Source organism: Pollachius pollachius, assembly GCF_949987615.1.
Source record: "Pollachius pollachius genome assembly, chromosome: 4".
In the NCBI taxonomy this organism is placed as follows: domain Eukaryota; kingdom Metazoa; phylum Chordata; class Actinopteri; order Gadiformes; family Gadidae; genus Pollachius; species Pollachius pollachius.
The window spans coordinates 13,055,748-13,075,738 of record NC_136937.1 but is presented as its reverse complement, the minus strand read 5'-3'; the positions used below and the strand labels follow the sequence as shown (position 1 = coordinate 13,075,738).

At 38.8% G+C, this 19,991-nt stretch overlaps 1 protein-coding gene across 2 annotated transcripts; it reads right to left on the bottom strand.

Moving 5' to 3' along the window:
• Positions 1-3,686: 3,686 nt before the first annotated feature.
• LOC307074724 (myosin heavy chain, fast skeletal muscle-like) lies at positions 3,687-19,826 on the bottom strand (the record flags this gene model as incomplete). Of its 2 annotated transcripts, none has more annotated exons than XM_079734997.1 (39): positions 3,687-3,707; positions 10,259-10,390; positions 10,469-10,564; positions 10,669-10,773; positions 10,856-11,026; positions 11,106-11,231; positions 11,314-11,517; positions 11,612-11,920; positions 12,006-12,130; positions 12,217-12,382; positions 12,479-12,662; positions 12,748-12,944; positions 13,032-13,150; positions 13,265-13,391; positions 13,493-13,882; positions 13,963-14,053; positions 14,149-14,294; positions 14,403-14,579; positions 14,663-14,905; positions 14,993-15,248; positions 15,336-15,472; positions 15,552-15,675; positions 15,766-15,883; positions 15,995-16,082; positions 16,215-16,285; positions 16,432-16,732; positions 16,820-16,990; positions 17,102-17,251; positions 17,363-17,481; positions 17,606-17,744; positions 17,836-17,939; positions 18,233-18,331; positions 18,413-18,476; positions 18,564-18,656; positions 18,776-18,893; positions 18,995-19,018; positions 19,112-19,272; positions 19,367-19,510; positions 19,620-19,826. In XM_079734997.1, 39 exons carry the CDS (start codon positions 19,824-19,826, stop codon positions 3,687-3,689), a joined length of 5,817 nt encoding a protein of 1,938 aa, XP_079591123.1. The 2 variants fall into 2 exon arrangements, with proteins under 2 accessions (XP_079591123.1, XP_079591124.1); XM_079734998.1 differs by lacking the exon at positions 3,687-3,707 and adding an exon at positions 10,111-10,131.
• Between the last annotated feature and the right edge of the window lie 165 nt (positions 19,827-19,991).

Below are 19,991 nucleotides of genomic sequence, written 5' to 3'. Positions count from 1 at the left end.
AATTGAAATAAAGGGTATATAATCTCCATGAAAACAAGCATGAAAGGTTGTCCACTCTAATGCAATGGTCTCTCCTAGATAGAAGCTGAAGCATCAGTCTTACTTACCACCAGTTGTAATATCCTGAACTTCCCTGCAGACTATTTGTCTCATCTTCTGTCCCCTTATATATAGGTGGTCCTGAAGTCCAGGCAGAACTATATAAGGGCAGGTCTTCAAATGGCTTTTTTATTTTGCTTTGGAATGATTTTTTAATTGGCTCATACCTTGAATGTTATACATGATAACATTATATATAGTTCATGCATTGGTATCAGAATAGTGTAGCTCCTGGAATCCAATTCATTATGTTCCTCAAATATTACCAAATAGAATGTGTGTGTGAACATTTACTTTGTTTCACAAGCTAAAAATCAGTCGACTCTATAAATAAATCGCAACAATGTTTGATGGCAGTTGCAACTGCAGCCAGGATTCCTTTGTTGGCCTTTGAAGATGTGGATGATGCCAGGGAATACGATTTTATAGAGGCCTGATGCTGGAGGGTATAGTGTTTCATGTATTTATACCCTTTGGTTGCACTACCATCAGTGTTTCCATCCAAGTTTTTTATCATTATTTAATCAACGTATTGTGCTATTTAACAAATCTTGTACTTAGAATAAACTAATCAGCTACTTATCAACTTAACGTATCAATTAAACAGTTTACTTATGTTCAGTTTACTTATGTTTTATAAAGGCATAGTGGCTCCAGACAGCATCTATCTACCTAGTTGTCTTACTATCTCATATACTGTGTGCAAGAAAGGCTATATATCTTTAAGGATGCATAAAGTGTTTTAACACAAATGCTTTGTTTTTATGTAGGTATTTCTGTGTGTCTCTGTGTGTGTGCTAATATTGATTTCAATATAGAAAAAAATTAAACCAGGAGCATGATCTTTGAGGCAATGTGTACCTAATCACTATGGCAGCTACCAAACACACTGCACACGGAATAGGGTTCATAAGTTTGACCAGAAAAATACCAAGGAGCAGGAGTATAGCGAAAATCTGTTCATCCTTTGCATGCAAAGAATATAACAAATATGTGCATTGCGTTCTATAAAGCTAAGAAAGTCGCTGATTTATCGATCACCTTTTTGGTTTTTTTAATTGTCCACGTGGGCACCTGGTGTTCCCAGACTCGTATGATGCTGGGGCATCCAACAACAACTAATCGTCATGGTTACTACTGGCTGTGCATATATTAGTATAATAAAGTCACGCTACCATAAAGTATCACTCTCCATATTTATTATATATATATATATATATATTTACATATATATAATTACATATATAGACAGTCCCTTGTTTATCTCTGCTTCACGTTTTTGGTCTATTTTACTAATAAGAGTTTCAACTATTATTTTTATCATGGACCTTGTTTTTTGTTTAGAAATAAAGATTGCTGTATGTGCAGTTTACGCTCAATTACAACATGAGTTGATAGCAAGGAAAATGTAATCTCACCTAGATTACATTTTCATGAAACAAATGAGACATGTAACATGATGTTCAACTGAAACATGCCTGAAGAAGGATAGTTGCTATTCATTTGACATGCTGTTGATAATATAATGAAACTTTTAATTTTCAGATGGCATTAAATTTAATAACTAAATAACTGAGACAATGTTGATACTCAACTAATACTCAATAGACACTGAACTGTGACTTGTTAAGTGAGTGTCATAAGACACTACATGGAAAACAATGTTGATACTCAACTTTTACTCAATTGATAATAAACTGTCGACTATCCAGGTAAATTGTTACAGAACACAATTCAATTTACTTGTGTTTATTGGGCTTTGAAACATAATACATATGACATTTAAGAGAGTATCACGTTTACCTGTGATGTTTAAAGGCATAAAGCTTGATACAATCTGAATCTGTTGGCTTGATTTCTGAGTGCTTGAACTCAATGAACCATGCACCAATGGCACATTGCTTCCTATTTGGCTGGCAGAGGTGACATTAACATTTACATTAAGGGCAATTAGAAAAACCTTTTATCAAAAGCTTTGTCGAAAGAAAGAAGATTGAAGAGACTTCATTGGCATGTGTAAAAAGTTAATTATAATTGTTGCTTCCCATTTACTCCACAGTAATAATAATAATAATAATAATAATAATAATAATAATAATAATAATAATAGTTATAAATAAAGTAATGTAAAATAATACAAATAATAATGAGTAAGCTAAGATAAAATATGATGCAATAATCCAACCATTACAGCTTTTAAGTATGAAGAGTCCCATGCTGTTTTTTTGTGGTATTGAAGAGGAGCTCCTCATCCCCTTTTCACATTGTTCTTGGCAACATTGTTTTGGACTTCATAGCATTACATTTGATAAAATCACAAACATTATAGGATTTTAAAGAAGCTTATATCTGTCAAGGCCTTATCCCTCATTTGAACAAACTATGGTCTATTCTGTATTCTGTTCATATTTTCAATTTAAACTACTCTTTGGTGTTAAATTGTACATGTATGTCCATTAAATCCATCAATAAGCCAACAGTTTGCATGTCTACCACAGCTACCCATAACAGAGCTACAGCTCTGGTCCAGAGCACATCCACTACATGCCTGAACATGGGCCAGCTTGGCTTATCTGTAAGTGCCCCTCTAAACCAGGCCAGAATCCATGGTGAGCAGCCAATGAACACCAGGCACTTGCCCCCTGCCCTGCTACACACCAGTTGTAAATACACACAGTCTGATTCATGACTCTCGCTCTCTTTGAGGGGAGAGAGAGAAGCTTTATAGCAAAGATAATACTGTTCAGCAGTTTTAATAACAATGTTTATGAATTGGGTATTTGTTGTAGTTTTGCGGCATCTTTAGCTCAGCCTTACCATTTGGCAGAAGTGGGTTAGGGCCAAGCTTGGGACCATACCAACACTAAGCCTTGGGCCATACCATAACTAAGCCTGAGGCCATACCACGATTTAGCCTGGGGCAGTACCATTGCTAACCCTGGGGCCGTACCACAACTTACATTGGGAAATTATGCTGGTTGGTATGTTTTTAGAGTTATCATCCACATGTTTACAAGTTAATGAATACTTTTGTAAGATTGCTTCTAGCAGGATTTTGAGCCGTAATATGTCTTTGATAACAACAAGGGATGAAGTCAAGTGCTGTTCAGCAAACTTTTAATATATTTTACTTGAATGTACATATTGTGACTTTAAAACTTCATTCAAAATCAAAGGCATTCCATGACTTTTTACTTCACGATTAAGTAAAAGGGTTAAACATGTATTTTTAGGTTCAACTTTGAAATTGTCAATGGAAATCATTCTCTTGCAACCCCTTCTCCCTAAAATTACTAAACTAATAAACTAACTTACTACTAAAGCCTATGAAAAAACAAAGAAAAGCCCAGCAGAAGGATTGCAACTATGACAGTTTAACTTTATTGAGTGCCACATCAAATGACCTAATTAGAAGGATCCAGCTCTAATGAAGAGATACTCTGATTACAGGAGTGAGCCAAGACATTTAGGGCAAACAAATTAATACAAAAGACAAAATTAATAGTTGCTGTATAGTTTATTGAATTCTATTCCCAATTGAGTCATATTGTATGACTTGTATATGCGATGTTTCACATGGAACGGAATTATTCAGCACTGTCCTTCACCTAAAGAGAAAAGCAAAAAAACATTTGTATAAAATAATATAAGGAAATGAAAAGGACACATTTTTGTGGAATATTCTACAATGTACATTTACTGTCGAATTACCTTTCCAGAGTCACGGCTCTTGGCCCTCAGCTTGTTGACCTGAGTCTCAGCGATGTCAGCACGTTCCTCAGCCTCCTCCAGCTCATGTTGAACCTTTCCGCACTTGGACAGGTAAGAGTTGGCCTGCTCCTCCTGTAGGAAGATTTATATTTCGTTGGTTTGAATATAATGTAGCAAAGTTGACCTGAGTATCCTTTAAAATATTGAACTTACCGCTTCCTCAGCCTGCCTCTTGTAAGCCTTCACCTTCAACTGCAGCTTGTCAACAAGATCCTGGAGTCTGCAAGCATTCTCCTTATCCTCCTCAGTCGGATGCATAATTGAAAGTGAATAATCAACATCATGTGGCTTTCGGATATGATCAAAATGCTATTGCAATAGAAATATATTTGGAGATGTAAGTTGGACATACCTGGTAGGTGAGTTCCTTGACTCTACTCTCATATTTGCGGACACCTTTTACAGCCTCTCTCCACGTCTCTGTTCATTATCAACCTCTGACTCCAGATCGCAAACTTTTAAAGAAATAGTGAATCAATAAATCATATGCTTACTGTGGTATTTTACTTATTATTAAATGCATGCTGATTATTATTTTACTCCAGTTTCTGGAGTTGCTTCTTTCCATCCTTCATGGCCAGGTTCTCAGCCTCATCCAGGCGATGCTGCAGGTCTTTCACTGTGACCTCCAGGTTCTTCTTCATCCTCTCCAGGTCAGAGCTAGTGTCCTGCTCTTTCTTCAGCTCCTCAGCCATCATGGCAGCCTAAAAGGTCAAACAATGTTTAATCAAGAGTTATACATTTTTCATTCCATGAATGAAGTAATAAAAGTAAACCTGCATCAGTGATGGTCTGGACTTGGACCAGGTCACTTTCCAGCTTCTTCTTTGTGTTCAACAGGCTTGTGTTCTGAAACATATTATAATAGATACAGTGAAAACATGAACGCGTTCTTGTACTTGTATGACAGAATAACAATGTTGTTTACCTGAGAGTGCAGCAGTCCAACACGCTCGCTGGCGTCCACCAGCTCTTGCTCAGCCACTTTGCGGCCTCTCTCTGTCTGTTCCAGAGCTGCTCTCAGCTCCTCAATTTCAGCCACCATGAGACCGTTCCTACGTTCCACCATGGCAGCCTGCTCCTTCACGTCTTCCGCAGCTCTGACAGCATCATCAAGATGCAATTGGGCATCCTAATATTAACATGAAAACAGAAGTGAAAAGGTCACAAGATATAAATGCAACTTTATTTTCAATGTGCTACATTTTATATCACTTCTCTGTTGTACCTTTAGTTGTCCCTGAACATTCCTCAGCTGCTTCTGAGCCTCAGCAGCCTGGCGGTTGGCATGACTCAGCTGGATCTCCATCTCATTCAGGCCTCCTTCCATCTTCTTTTTGATTTTCAGGGCATCATTCCTGCTCTTGACCTCAGAGTCAAGAATGGTCTGCATGGAGTCAATGACCCTCAGGCTGTTCCTCTTGATCTGCTCTATCTCCTCATCCTTCTCAGCTATCTTCATCTCAACCTCACTCTTAACTCTAATAACCTTAAGGAAAACAAGGACGCAAGATTTCCTATTCTAAAGCAATAGTCTTTCCTAGAAAGCAGCTCTCCTTGACAGCGGTCTGACTTGGTCTCAAAACACTGATTCCCAAAACATATGCAATACAAAGAAATGCCTGAATGAAACATTAATGTATTTAACTATAATGTAACGGCTTCTTAAACAATATACATTATACATAATATAAAAATAAATTTTCTCCATTAAATAAAAAGTTAACAGAAGGTAGGTATCCTAAATAAGGAAGTAGTCATTTAAATAAATGAAAAGAAGCTCCATGAAAACAAGTGTAAAAATCTCTACTCTAATGCAATGGCCCCTCCAAGACAGTAGCTGAAGCATCAGTCATACTTACCACCAGTTGTAATAACCTGAAATCCCCTGCAGTCTATCCATCTCATCTTCTGGTATCTTATATAGAGGTGGTTCTGCAGTCCAGGCAGAAACTAAATAAGGGCAGATCTTCATAACTCAAATCACTGCAAATAATCAGTTCATTGGCTCATTCTATGAGTGCCAAACATGATAACAATTTACGTAGTACATGTATTTGTACCTCAATAGGTTAACTGCCACACACATTACAACATTTTTTATGCTGGAATAAATTTCCTAATATCTGGGGATATTTCATGTTTGCATATTTTTTCCTGAAAATTTAGAACATTTACTCAGTTTAACAAGTTAAGAATCAGTTGAATCTATAAATATAATACAGTCATGTTTATTACCAGTGCTTGCCACAATGCAAATGTTAGCCAACATTCCGTATGGTTGGCATGATTCGAAATCTTTTACGACTTTTTGCCAGGCAGTGTAAATTAATAGAGGCCTGATCTTGGAAGGAAGAGTGTTGCATTTATTAATACCTTTTGGAGTGCACTCCCTTCGCTTCTTCATATCCGCTTAGGTTTCGGTAATACTTTCATCGTTATAGTGTGATATGGAACTAATCTTTTCCTTAAAATAAACAAATCAACATCAGTTTATTAATGCTGTATGAACCAACCTGCTGTGTGTGTGTGTGTGTGTGTGTGTGTGTGTGTGTGTGTGTGTGTGCGTGTGTGCATGTGTGCGTGCGTGTGTGTGTCTTTGTAATATACAATGAATTATTGTCCATGACCAGTGGTGAAATGTAGCAAATCATTCTGAAGTCACAATGCATATGGAATAATGGTTAATGGATTTGATCAGCACAGTATATATTTTTTATTTATTTTTTGTTCAATGTTTAAACTTCTTATCGATGCTTTTCTTAATTCATTTTGACCAGAGTACTGCCTTCATTTATTTAGCATTTTTATTTGATCCTTGATAATAATTATACCAGTTAAATATTGTGTTGAAATGTGGGCTGAAAGTGGAACTTTTCATGTCTCCCCTTTTGTTATCATCTTAACTGCAGTCAGCATACACACTGATGCACAAGGGCATCATTCCTGTCCGCTTACCATTTCCCATTTTACAATTTTAATATCATTTATATCTACAAAAAACCAGCTGCATTGACATTTATTTTCTTTCACAGACTGAAAGATACTTGGGCATCTATCTATAAATAATTTGGTTGACATTGCAACTGTGACCACAGATCTTTATTTGGCATGGTTCTTGTTATTGGAGTGTATAAACTTTAAAGACATTATGCCAGGGAATCTTTTGATTGCATCTCGTTGAGTAAGTTTTTCATTCACCTAGTTTAGTATGAAAATACTTTACTTAACCTACAATTATTGGGCTTTCAAACAGATTTACACACATTAAATCTAGTATCATATCATTTTTGTTTACTTGTACTAAAATAAATTTTTCTTTTTATGAATATAAATTAAATGAAAATAATGAAAATTGATCTTTATATTAAGTAACAGCAATTCTAATATAAGATCCCTTTCCTACTTAATCACCTTTACATTTTTATTTTTGAATTGATATGTCTGAATTAGTTTTTGTAGCACTGAATCTGTTAGCTTGATGTCCGAGTGCTTGACCTCATTAAAAGGCACCAATGGCACGTTGCATCATTTTTGGCAGGCAAAGGACACATTAAGGTTTATGTCTTGTTACACATTACTTTATTGCAATGTGTGATATATAAATATAATTATTGCTTCCCATTTATTTGAAAGTTTAAACCCAAGAATAATAAGTAAAATAGTAATAATAATGCTTATTAAATCTGCTAGCAGACTGGATAGGAATGCACAGCCCTAACGCCCTGTCAACCTCAGTGTGTGCTTTGTTCCAGCGATTCGTAGGGGGCATGTCACTCGGGGCAATAAGATATGTGTGCTTAGGTTATTTAGAGTGAATTTGAGTTAGCGGTCATGAGCAAATGCCGTTTATATAGGATTTTAAGCATTATTGAGCATGAAATTCACATGGTGACAGATTTTTGGAGTTACTGACAATTTGCAGCCTGCAGGGCCTGATTCCCAAGTTAGCCTTGGTGTTCTTTATCATTGGAGACAGTTTTCAACACATTTCATTCAGTCCTTCTAGTTGCAGAGTTCGCTCGTGCTAGGCTAGCACACGGCAACGGGCAATGCTAGCCTGCCAATAAAACTTACCTTACCCACTCCACAGTACACCTGAGGTAAATCAATTATAACGGCAGACTATAGATGTAAATGTCTGTGTTGATAGAATAGTATTAGAAATAAAATTGACCTCGCATCGCATGAATCATCGCATTTTGAGGGACTACTTTCTCAGCAGCAGCGGAATTTTACCTAGGTATCAGTCCGCCGCTGCCGTAGCCTACTACCAAGAATATAACACTGTTGCTGAGACACTGCAAGTCCCTCAAAATGCAATGCAATGCAAGGTTGGTTTTATTTCTAACATAATTCTATCAACACAGACATTTACATCGACAGTCTGGCGTTATAGTTGATTTGCCTCGGGTGTACTGTGGAGTGGGTAACCTGTTGCCGTGCGCTAGCCTAGCACAAGCAAACTCTGCAACTACAAGAACTGAATGAATTGTGTTGAAAACTGTCTCCAATGATAAAGAACACCAAGGCTAACTTGGGAATCAGGCCCTATGTCCAAAATTCCAAACTACCTCTTTAAGATCATGATTGATGATGTAAAACAGGTGATGTTTTACTAAAACTTTCACTGTAAAAAAAATAATAAAGACGGACATTGTGGGATATAGAAAAAAAAGAAAGTGTTCATCATGTAAAATATGCTATACCAAGATTCAGAAATGTTCCTCCATTAGGGCAGTGGGGCTTCATCGCAGATGTCTTTTTCTTTTTAATCACAAATCTTGAGTACGTAAAAAAATAGAATCGTTGCACCAATCGTGTTCCTATTTACACAATAGGTATGTACCGTTCAGTTTCGGGCATTTCCATCAAGGTCTCATCCAACATTTCATTAAACCATTGACTGCTCTGTTCTTTAATATAAATTAATTTCTACAAATTTTAGGCATTATAGGAAAGAGAATACAGTTTAAACTCTTTAATCGAAATGTGTATTAATTAGGTATTTATTGAAGCTCCGCGTGCCCATTTGGGAGCAATGTGTTGCCTAATGGCGGGAGGCTGTTTTAAGATGATTGCTACCGACTCACTTTCTCTTCACTTCTCTGCATTTCAAAGCAACCTTGTGCAATAATTTGTGTAGGATTATGTTCTCCCAAATCTTAACGGTAATTCCTTGACAAAAGTGAGTCCATTGACTTGGTAGCCCAAATTGAACCCTGGGAAACAAAATAGCTAAACCTGTGGCACTTTGATTGTGGGGATACCACAAAGATATGCAGTTAGGGTTAGTTTTACTGAAGTACTGTACTGAAAACATTTACATGAGTTGTCCTTAAAGCTCATAGAACATTCCAAATCATTATGTTACTTTTAACTTACTCTATTTCTCTTATGCCTGAATTATGATGTTGTCGGATGTAACTAAAAGTAAATTTAGGTTACTTTTAGAAGTTGTCAAAGAAGCCATTTTAGCTAAACTGAATCATAAATATTGAAACTAACGTACCAAAAATATCTCTCCTCCCTCCATCCCCAAATGTTGCATGTTGATATTGTGATAATCAAATTTCAGTGCATTCAATTTGGTAATAGCTTGACGAATGGTATCACAAATGACATGGCATTAATCTCAAATCTTAACTCCAGCAATTTTAGTGATGGCATTGGTTTAGTGCCAGTGAACCCAAAATCATTTTATTTTTGTTTAAAACAACTTATTTTTTCTTCTAGTAATCAAACCATTTTTTCACTCGCTAAAATAACTGTAATTCAGAAAAAACAATTATACAATCGTATATTTTTGCCAGTCTCTGTCAACCAGTTTGTGAACACTGGACCCTAGAAAATCGAAGACCAGTCATTCCCTTTCATCTACAACTCATTTTCCATAAAAGCACAAAGCCTGTGTAAACACAGAAAATCCCAGCAATAAGACGTAATGACTGAAGCCATTAATTACCTTAATAAAAAAAATCTGCATTAAATCTTTCCCAACAGCCAAATGACCATATGCTTGTGTCTGACTTACAATTTTATTGTCAACCACATCCAATTAGCTCTTGATAAGGATCCAGCTCTATTGAATAAATACTCTGATTACTGAACTATGCAAAGAAAGTTCCAAACAAATGAATACAAAATACAAGATGGTAAGTTGCTCTATAGTTTATTGATTCTCTTCACAATTAAGCCATATTTTATGACTTGTATGAATGATGTTTCAAATATGAGGAATTATTCAGCACTCTCCTTTCCCTTAAAGAGAAAATCAAAAGAGTAGGTTTTAAATGTGTTAAAGGCATTTTTAAAGTATAGAATTTTAGGAAATTATTAAATAGAAAATAGTGTAAAAATCCGAACTGTACATTTACTGTCCAATTACCTTTCCAGAGTCACGACTCTTGGCCCTCAGCTTGTTGACCTGACTCTCGGCGATATCAGCACGTTCCTCAGCCTCCTCCAGCTCATGTTGAACCTTCCTGCACTTGGACAGGTAAGAGTTGGCCTGCTCCTCCTGAAGATACATTCATATTTCGTCAGTTTGAATATAATGTAGCAAAGTTGACCTGACCTGTAATTCCTTGTAACTTACCGCTTCCTCAGACTGTCTCTTGTAAGCCTTCACCTTCATTTGCAACTTATCAACAAGATCCTGAAGTCTGCAGCCATTCTTCTTATCCTCCTCAGTCTGATGCACATTTGAAAGTGAAAAAATCCACGTCATGTGGCCTTTAGACATGATCAAAATGCTATAATAGTAGAACCATATTTGGAGATGTAAATTGGACATACCTGGTAGGTGAGTTCCTTGACTCTCCTCTCATATTTGCGGACACCTTTTATAGCTTCTGCTCCACGTCTCTGTTCATTATCAACCTCTGACTCCAGATCACGAACCTTTAGAGTAAGAGTGAATGACTAAATGTTGTCCTTACACTTGAGTTATACATTTTTAAATGTTGGCTTATTATTGCCTTACTCTGGCCTCCAGTTTCTGCAGCTGCTTCTTGCCACCCTTCATGGCCAGGTTCTCAGCTTCATCCAGGCGATGCTGCAGGTCTTTCACTGTGATCTCTAGGTTCTTCTTCATCCTCTCAAGGTGAGAACTCGTATCCTGCTCTTTCTTCAGCTCCTCAGCCATCATGGCAGCCTACAAGAACAAGAAATATATTCATCAAGAGTTCCATTAAGTTCTCATAACATCAATTAACAAACAAATATAGGCCTACATCAGTGATGGCTTTCTTGGCCTTCTCTTCAGCATTTCTGGCTTCCTGGACACTGTCGTCCACCTCACCCTGGACTTGGACCAGGTCACTTTCCAGCTTCTTCTTTGAGTTCAACAGGCTTGTGTTCTGAAACATATTATTACTCATTTACTGTCAAAACATGAACGTGTTATTGTAATCGTATGACAGGATTCAAATGTTTGTTTACCTGAGAGTGCAGCAGTCCAACACGTTCGCTGGCGTCCACCAGCTCTTGCTCGGCCACTTTGCGGCCTCTCTCTGTCTGTTCCAGAGCTGCCCTCAGCTCCTCAATTTCAGCCACCATGAGACCGTTCCTACGTTCCACCATGGCAGCCTGCTCCTTCAGGTCTTCTGCAGCTCTGACAGCATCATCAAGATGCAGTTGGGCATCCTAATATTCACATGAAAACATAACTGAATAGTTCACAACAAGATATATGTGCAACTTTATTCTACATGTGCAGTACATTACTTCTGTGTTCTACCTTCAGTTGTCCTTGAACATTCCTCAGCTGTTTCTGGGCCTCCGCAGCCTGGCGGTTGGCATGACTCAGCTGGATCTCCATCTCATTCAGGTCTCCTTCCATCTTCTTCTTGATTCTCAGGGCATCATTCCTGCTCCTGACCTCAGAGTCAAGAGTGGCTTGCATGGAGTCAATGACCCTCTGGCTGTTCCTCTTGATCTGCTCCATCTCCTCATCCTTCTCAGACAGCTTCCTGTCAACCTCACCCTTAATCTGGTTCAGCTCCAGTTGGACACGCAGAATCTTGGATTCCTCATGCTCCAGAGTTCCCTAATGTATGTAATAAAAATTGACAAATTTGTGGGCGCTAAATATTTGATTGATTATGTTGTTTTGCAGATTGAATCATCCTCACCTCAGCTTCCTCAAGGGCTGACTGGATCTCAGTCTTCTCTGTCTCCACCTGCTTCTTGGATTTCTCCAGCTCATGGATGCTCTTTCCGGTCTCACCAATTTGTTCAGTCAAATCAGAAATCTCCTCTGCAGAGCAATTTTACATTTGTTATAAGTCTGATACGTATTTTACCTCAACCTAGCACGTTTAACATTATTTAACAAAAACTCACGTTGGAGATTTTTGTTTTCACGCTTCATGGTCTCCAGATGATCCAGAGTTTCTTCATAGGAGTTCTTCATCTTGAAAAGCTCAGTGCTGAGAGAACGAGCCTCTTTAAGACTTCCTTCAAGCTCTGCCTGGCCCTCCTCATGTTTCTGCTTCCAGTCAGCCAAAACCTGCACAATATTGTCAGTAAAGTAGGACATGTTTAGCACTTGAAGAATCGTAGGATACAATTATTTAAACTGTCATCTCAATGAATTAAAACACACCTTGTCAAAGTTCCTCTGCTTCTTGTCTAGGTTGGCAGCCAGTCCATTGGCCCTCTCTACATCAACCATGAGGTCCTCCACCTCACTCTGGAGTCTCTGTTTGGTCTTCTCCAGAGAGGCACACTTGGAGTTCACAGCCTCAATCTGTTCCTCAGCCTCCTGAAGGCGCTGGGCAAGCTTTTTCCTGTTAAAGAATGACATGGCTTAATTTGTGTACCTTTAACAAATATAATGCCAAATTTAGGTAAAGTATTAACTGTGTGACTCACTTGGACTCCTCAAGCTCCTCAGTGCGCTGGATAGCATCAGTTTCATACTTGCTCCTCCACTGAGCCACCTCACCGTTGGCCTTGGACATTCCACGCTGCAGCTCAGCCTTGGCCTCCTGCTCCTCCTCAAACTGCTCCCTCAGAAGGTCACAGTCATGGCGGGCTGATTGCACACCATGAGCAAGAGCATTCTTGGCCTACAAAAGGTGAAACAAAGATCTCGTAAATTCAATACATTTCTTGATCTTTGAACCCTACCGTCTTCATGAATAAATGATCCTTACTTTTACTTCCTCCTCATTAAGCCTCTTCAGCTCCTCAACCTGCTGAGTATAGGCCTGCTTGCCTCTGGTCAGCTGGGAGACAAGAGCTTCCTTCTCCTCAAGCTGTCGACCAAACTCACCTAGTCAGAGGAGGTATATCGAATTTGTGAGAAAATGTATATTCAATTATATTCCCAAAATGGTACCCCCAGAATTTCAAATGATACAAATGACTGAATAAAAAAAGTATCAACCATTTTCTGTCAGCAGTCTTGCTCTCTGGGCACTGATGTCATTGACCTGGCGAGCATTCTCATCACTCTTAGCCTTGATTTCACTGAGTTGGTCCTCAAGGGTACGGCAAGTCTTTTCCAGATTTCCCTGATGATTAAAAGTTTATCAATTTGAAATCAATGTTGATTTATAGTTATTTATGTACTTATTATTTCTTAACAAAATGAAGGCTTTAAAGAATAACTTACCTTAGCCTTAGAAACAGCTTCCATGTTGCTGGAGAGGTCATCAATCTCCATCTTGTACTCGCTCTTCTCCTTCTCAAGCTTCTGCTTGACACGTTGGAGGTTGTCAATCTGCTCTCCCAGCTCTGCTACACTGTCAGCCTGCTTCTTACGCAGAGCAGCAGCAGTGGCTTCATGCTGCAGGGTGGACTCCTCAAGGTCACGACGCAGCTTCTGGAACTCAGCCTCACGCTTCTTGTTCATCTCAATCTGAGCAGAAGTGGCTCCACCAGCCTCCTCAAGCCTCTCACTGATCTCTTCAAGTTCCCTGGAGAGATCAGCTCTCTGCTTCTCAACCTTGGCACGAGCAGCACGCTCAGCCTCAATCTCTTCCTCCAGCTCTTCGATACGGGCCTAAATGATGAAAATATTGAGTCAAGTATCCAAGTATGTCATTTCAGAAAATGTATATTCCTTTTGTGTAAGTATCCCACCTGAAGTTCCTTGATCTTCTTCTGAAGCTGTGCACCCAGGGACTGCTCATCCTCAATTTTGCTCAAAAGCTGGTTGGTCTCAAAGTCCTTCCTGTGAATAATTAATTAAAACAATTGTCATCTAAATAGAATCCGAAAGAATATGGAGTTCATCCTATTGTGGTTCAGAAAATACAAATATCTTACTTCTTGATTTTCTCATCAGACTGCTGTTTGTCGTTCTCAAGATCCATGACAGATTCCTGAGCCAGTTTCAGATCACCCTCAAGCTTTCTCTTGGATCTCTCAAGGTCCATACGGAGCTTCTTCTCTTGCTCCAGTGAACCCTCAAGCTGGATGTCAATAATTGAATATGATTAAGAACCATAATATTGTTCAATATTTCCTAAACTCTATTACCAATATGAATTACAAGTTCCCATGAGCTCTTATATACTTACATCATCCACTTGCTGTTCAAGCTTTGTCTTGGCTTTGGTCAGAGTGTTGACTTTGTCTTCCTCTGCCTGAAGATCATCAAGGGTCTGCTGGTGTGACTCTTGGAGGGCTTTCTTCTCCTTTGTCAACTTAGCAACACTCTCATCCTGAGAGGCCATCTCCTCAGTGAGGTTCTTCACCTGAAGAAAACATGATATGATGTGTAATACATGCTAATTTGTATTATTGTTTTTTAATCTTTTGTCAAAGAATCTTTATAAACCTTGTTCTCAGTGGCATGTTTCTCCTTCTCCACTTTGGCTAAGGTAAGCTCCAGGTCATCAATATCCTTCTTGAGCTCAGAGCATTCATCTTCCAGTTTCCTCTTCTTGGCAGTCAGCTCAGCATTGATTTCCTCCTCATCCTCCAGCCTCTCAGTTGTCTCTTTGACTTTGGCCTCCAGCTGGATCTTACTCTTGATAAGTCCTTCACACCTTTCTTCAGCATCATTCAGATTCTCTCCTTCCTGTATGATATTTAGAGATGTAGAACTTGTTACAGCACATTTACCTCACTGTGTACAGACGGGGATACAAAAATAATGTTTACTTACAGAAGCAACTTGCAGTGCAAGATCATTCTTCTCCTGCAGGAGAGAAACCATCTTCTGCTCCAGTTCCTTCTTCTTGGCCAGGGCAGCTGCCAGGTCTGTCTTCATCTTTTCATAGTTATCCTTCATATTGGCAAGCTCCTTTTCAGTTTCAGCACTCTTCAGAAGAGGCTTGATCTTGTAGTACACCTTCATCCATGGCCAGTGTTTGACATTCATGAATGAGCGGATGTTGTACTGAATAGTGTAGATGGCTTCCCTATAGCGTAAAATAAACCATCATTTTGGGGTTCTACTTGGCAGTTAAAAAGTTTTTGAGTTTTGAGCACTATGTCCAAAAACATACCTCCTCTCTGTCATCTTCACATACTCCTTTCTCATGACATAACCTCTGCATGCAGCCTGAATCATTCCGACAAGAGCAGCCAGCTTCTCATCTCGCATCTCCTCAAGAGTACCCAGAAGACCAGCTTTGAAGAACACCTTAATGTAAGAAAATACTTTTGTCAGTAAGGGACTTTCAATAAAGTATAAACCTAGTTTTTGACAACAATAAACAGACCTTGGTGTGTCCAAATTTGTACTCATCGTGAGGCACATCAATGGACCCAAGCAGTTTCTCAGAAGCCTTCTTGTTGTCAATAAACTGGCCCTCAGGAATGACACTGGCATTCAGTACTTTGTACCTGAAGAAGACCATTATAATGCTTTTAGCATTCATTAAAATGTTCAAAGGCATTTGTAAAGTTGTCCTTCAAAAATCCTTGAGTTAATACCTCTGCTTGAAGTCAGCATAGAGGATTCTGCTGGGGAAGCCCTTTCTGCAGATTCTGATGCCCTCCAGTACACCATTACACCTCAGCTGGTGGATAACTAGGAAGTTCTCCATGAGTCCTGTGACATGGGTGATAAACACATCGTCAATATAATTAGTGTGGTGTAGCAGTGACTAACATGTCATATCCTAACCAAGACACTACACACATTTGTTAGTGCTGACTTTACCTGGAGTCTTTGACTCATTGGGAATCAGGCAACGCACAAAGTGAGGATGGGTGCTCCTCAAGTTGGTCATCAGTTTGCCCAAGTTCTCCTAAAGACACATCACAGAATAAAATATGAAACATGTACAAATGAACTGATAAAGAACAAATTCAGAAAATACATGTGAAATTTGCTATCAAATAACATACATTTTTGCATTAATTTGCTTGTTTTCCCTTACCCTGAATTGTGAAGACACAGTCTGCATGGAGCCACCCTTCTTCTTGCCACCCTTCTTTGCACCCCCAGTCTCTGTTTTAAATTATTGGTACTAAGTCAAAGTTCATTTTTCACGTTAATGTTTCTTAAACAGGCAATAAATGGCTTGAAAATCAATGGTTATTACAATTGACCGGATTAACAGTTAACAGTTATGGTTACATTCTATGAATATGTACCTTCAACAACAGGTGGGTACAGGACAGGCAGCAGCTTGTTTGAGGACTTCTGGTACAGCTGCACAACAGAGTCATTCAGGGGATCCTTGTTCTTGTCCAGCCAGCCACTGACGTTGTAGTCCACGGTACCAGCATAGTGCACCAGTGAGAAGTGGGCCTCAGCCTTGCCCTTTGCAGGCTTGGGCTTCTCAAATGCTTTGGTCTTGCCAAGATGCTGGTCATACAGCTTGTTCTTGAAGGTAACGTCTGAGGCCTTGGGGAACATGCACTCCTCTTCAAGGATGGAGAAGATGCCCATTGGCTTAAGAGAAAAACGGATAATTGAAACATTATCAAAAGTAATTTCACGCAGAGTATAATGATATATAGTTATAATATTCAGGTTTACCTTCTCAATAAGCTCAATGCAGGCAGCCAAGTCCATGCCAAAGTCAATGAACTCCCAGATGATACCCTCCTTCTTGTACTCCTCTTGCTCCAGGACGAACATGTGGTGGTTGAAGAACTGTTGCAGTTTCTCATTGGTGAAGTTGATGCACAGCTGCTCCATGCTGTTGTACTAGTAGGGGACATTTAATCAACCAACTGTTACTACTTTTCAAATATTGAATGGCAAAGACTGAATGAAGTAATTGCTATCAGAAATGCTGCCACTTATTTATCAACTTACATCAAAAATCTCAAAACCAGCAATGTCCAGCACACCAATGTAGAATTGTCTTGCTTGCTTGGTGTCCAGCATCGTGTTGATACGGATGACCATCCACAAGAACATCCTCTCATAGATAGACTTGGCCAGGGCACTAACTGAGTTGTTGACCTGAAATTGTTGTTCGTATGCAATTATCAAAATATTTGTCTCACAATTGACAATGCATCATGTTTACAGAAATGTTCAACATATTTCGTCAACACATTGTGTTTTTCTTACCTGAATTACTGTCTGTCCCTTGGTGACATACTCATTTCCGACCTTCACTCTTGGGTAGCAAAGAGCCTTGAGCATATCAGCAGAGTTCAGACCCAGTAGATAGGCAATCTTGTCGGCCTCTACAAAGTTAACATGAAAAATGAATGTGTTATTATTCTTTCTAATAATGACTCCAAATGTAGTGGAAGCATATATGCACCAATATACCTTCTAGTGCACTGATGAATGCATGTCAATGGTTACCTTCATTGCCATCTGGCTCAGCCTGCTCCTCTCGCTGCTTCTGCTTGAACTTCATGTTACCGTGGTGAAGCACAGCACCAGTAAACTTAAAGATGCCCACCTTGTCCTCATTAGTGAAGCCCAAAATATCAATAGCAGTCTGTGTTGAAAACAAAGAAAATTTAGAAAACATTTTGTAACATATATGCCATGTGGAAAATATATGAAGTTTTTTCCAATCAACCACTGACATCAGTAGCATCCAGCTCCTCTTTGTCATCAATGCTGGCCACAGTGATCTGACCCTGACTGCACATGGGGAAGTCGTAGGGGTTGGTGGTGATGAGGGTCATTTCTGAGGAATTAAACAAATCTCATTTTTCGTCTTGTTTTCTTCAATATCATTTCTCATCTATTGCAATGCATGTAAGTTCATTTCCAAATGCAGTTCCAAACTATCCCTTTGAAGATATCATCTTTACCAAAAAACGATTTATTCTAGAGAGAAAACTAGCCCTTCAAATAGTTGAACTTCAGAAGTCATCTTTACATATTAAGTCATATTAGAACAGTTAAAGGCAATTCTGGAAAACACTTCACCTTAATATTGAGTACATTCTTCACACTCTTACTATTATAAAATCTCACCAATGATCTCAGGTTTGTGGTTGGTCATCATCTGGTAGAAGATGTGATAGCCTCTCTCATCAGGAAGCTGGAATGTCACTCTTGACTTTTCCAGCAGATCTATAAGGCCCATTCATTAATCAAAACCTATGCCACTAATAATATTCGTGAATTAATCCACAAGTAGAACTAGATACTTACATGTCTCAATGTCAGCACTGGACAGTTTACCGTTTGCGTGGAAATGAATTCTGATGAATTTACCCTGTTTTCAAAAAATGTGTGTATTATCCTCAAAAATATACTCAAAAACGAAGGACCATCTTCAGCGAGGAATTCATTTCATACTTACAAAACGGGAGGAGTTGTCATTTCTCACAGTCTTGGCATTACCATAGGCCTCCAGCAGGGGATTGGCTGCAATAATCTGGTCCTCCAGTGACCCCTATAATCACACATGAAATGTTAATACCTTTTTATTGAATCATATTTATATTCTAAATTTTCTTATGTGATTTCTTTATGTATTGATCCATTGATTAAATTTTTATTTTTTTAACATACTTTTATCTTTCCAGCGGCTGGGTCCTCCTTCTTCTTTTCTCCTCCACCCACTGAGATGGTAGCAAAGTACTGGATGACACGCTTGGTGTTCACAGTCTTTCCAGCACCGGATTCTCCACTGGGTATGAAAAGAAGAATAAAGTAAGTTCATTTTGACATGTTTTCCAATGTAGGAATCATTGTAATATATTTATATCATGTTTCCAGCATCAAACTTACGTGATCAGGACTGACTGGTTCTCTCTATCTGTAAAACAAATGTATCAAACATTGCATGAGTATGCCTCTAATTAATGAAAACTAGATAAGATTAGGGATTTGAAACTTTGAATTTACAAACCAGTGAGCATGTTCTGGAAGGCGTTGTCAGAGACAGAGAAGATGTGGGGTGGAGCCTCCATACGCTTCTTGCCTCTGTAGGCATTGACAACCGACTGATCGTACACTGGGAGCCACTTGTAGGGGTTTACAGTGGCACAGAACAGCCCAGAGTAAGTCTGAAGGAGGTCACAGAGATTCATATTAATTGTACCTATTAATGATGCATTTTACTTACGTTTCTTTTATTTTCATTGAGGAAAAATATCTTACGTAGATCATCCATGCTGAATAACGCTCTGCAAGGTTATACAACACAGAGGCCTCATTGAGATGGGTCATCATGGCCATGTCCTCAATTTTGTCATACTTGGGAGGGTTCATGGGTGTGACATCGTCCTCCTTGACTGTCCTCTCCTGAAATATGGAAACCCATTATAAGTTTTCTTAACAGTGCAAGTATTGAGACTTTCAGCTTCTGTTGACAGAACATAATTGATTTCTGCCATGATCAACCTCTGCCTACCTCTTTTGTAGCCAAAACTGTGACGGTGACTTTGCCACCTTCCCTCTTAGTGATGGTACACTTGACGTACAGTTCCTTAACATCAGTCACATAAGCAGCAGCCTTCGCATCGAATGGCGCGCTCTGGGCCGCAATCCTCTCCTTCTCTGGCTTCCGGAGATAAATTGCCGCCTTACCATAAACGGCCATCTCTGCGTCCGTACTCATGATGACGGCTTATTTCATAAAAAAAACACATACTACTTGATTAATGTTATCTTACAAGTACACATTAGTTCAAGAAGGTTTGGAGATATTCTGTGATGTGATGATATTAAATAATTCTTACTGTTTACTTCCCTTCAACCGTAGAAGAAATGATACCTTAACAAG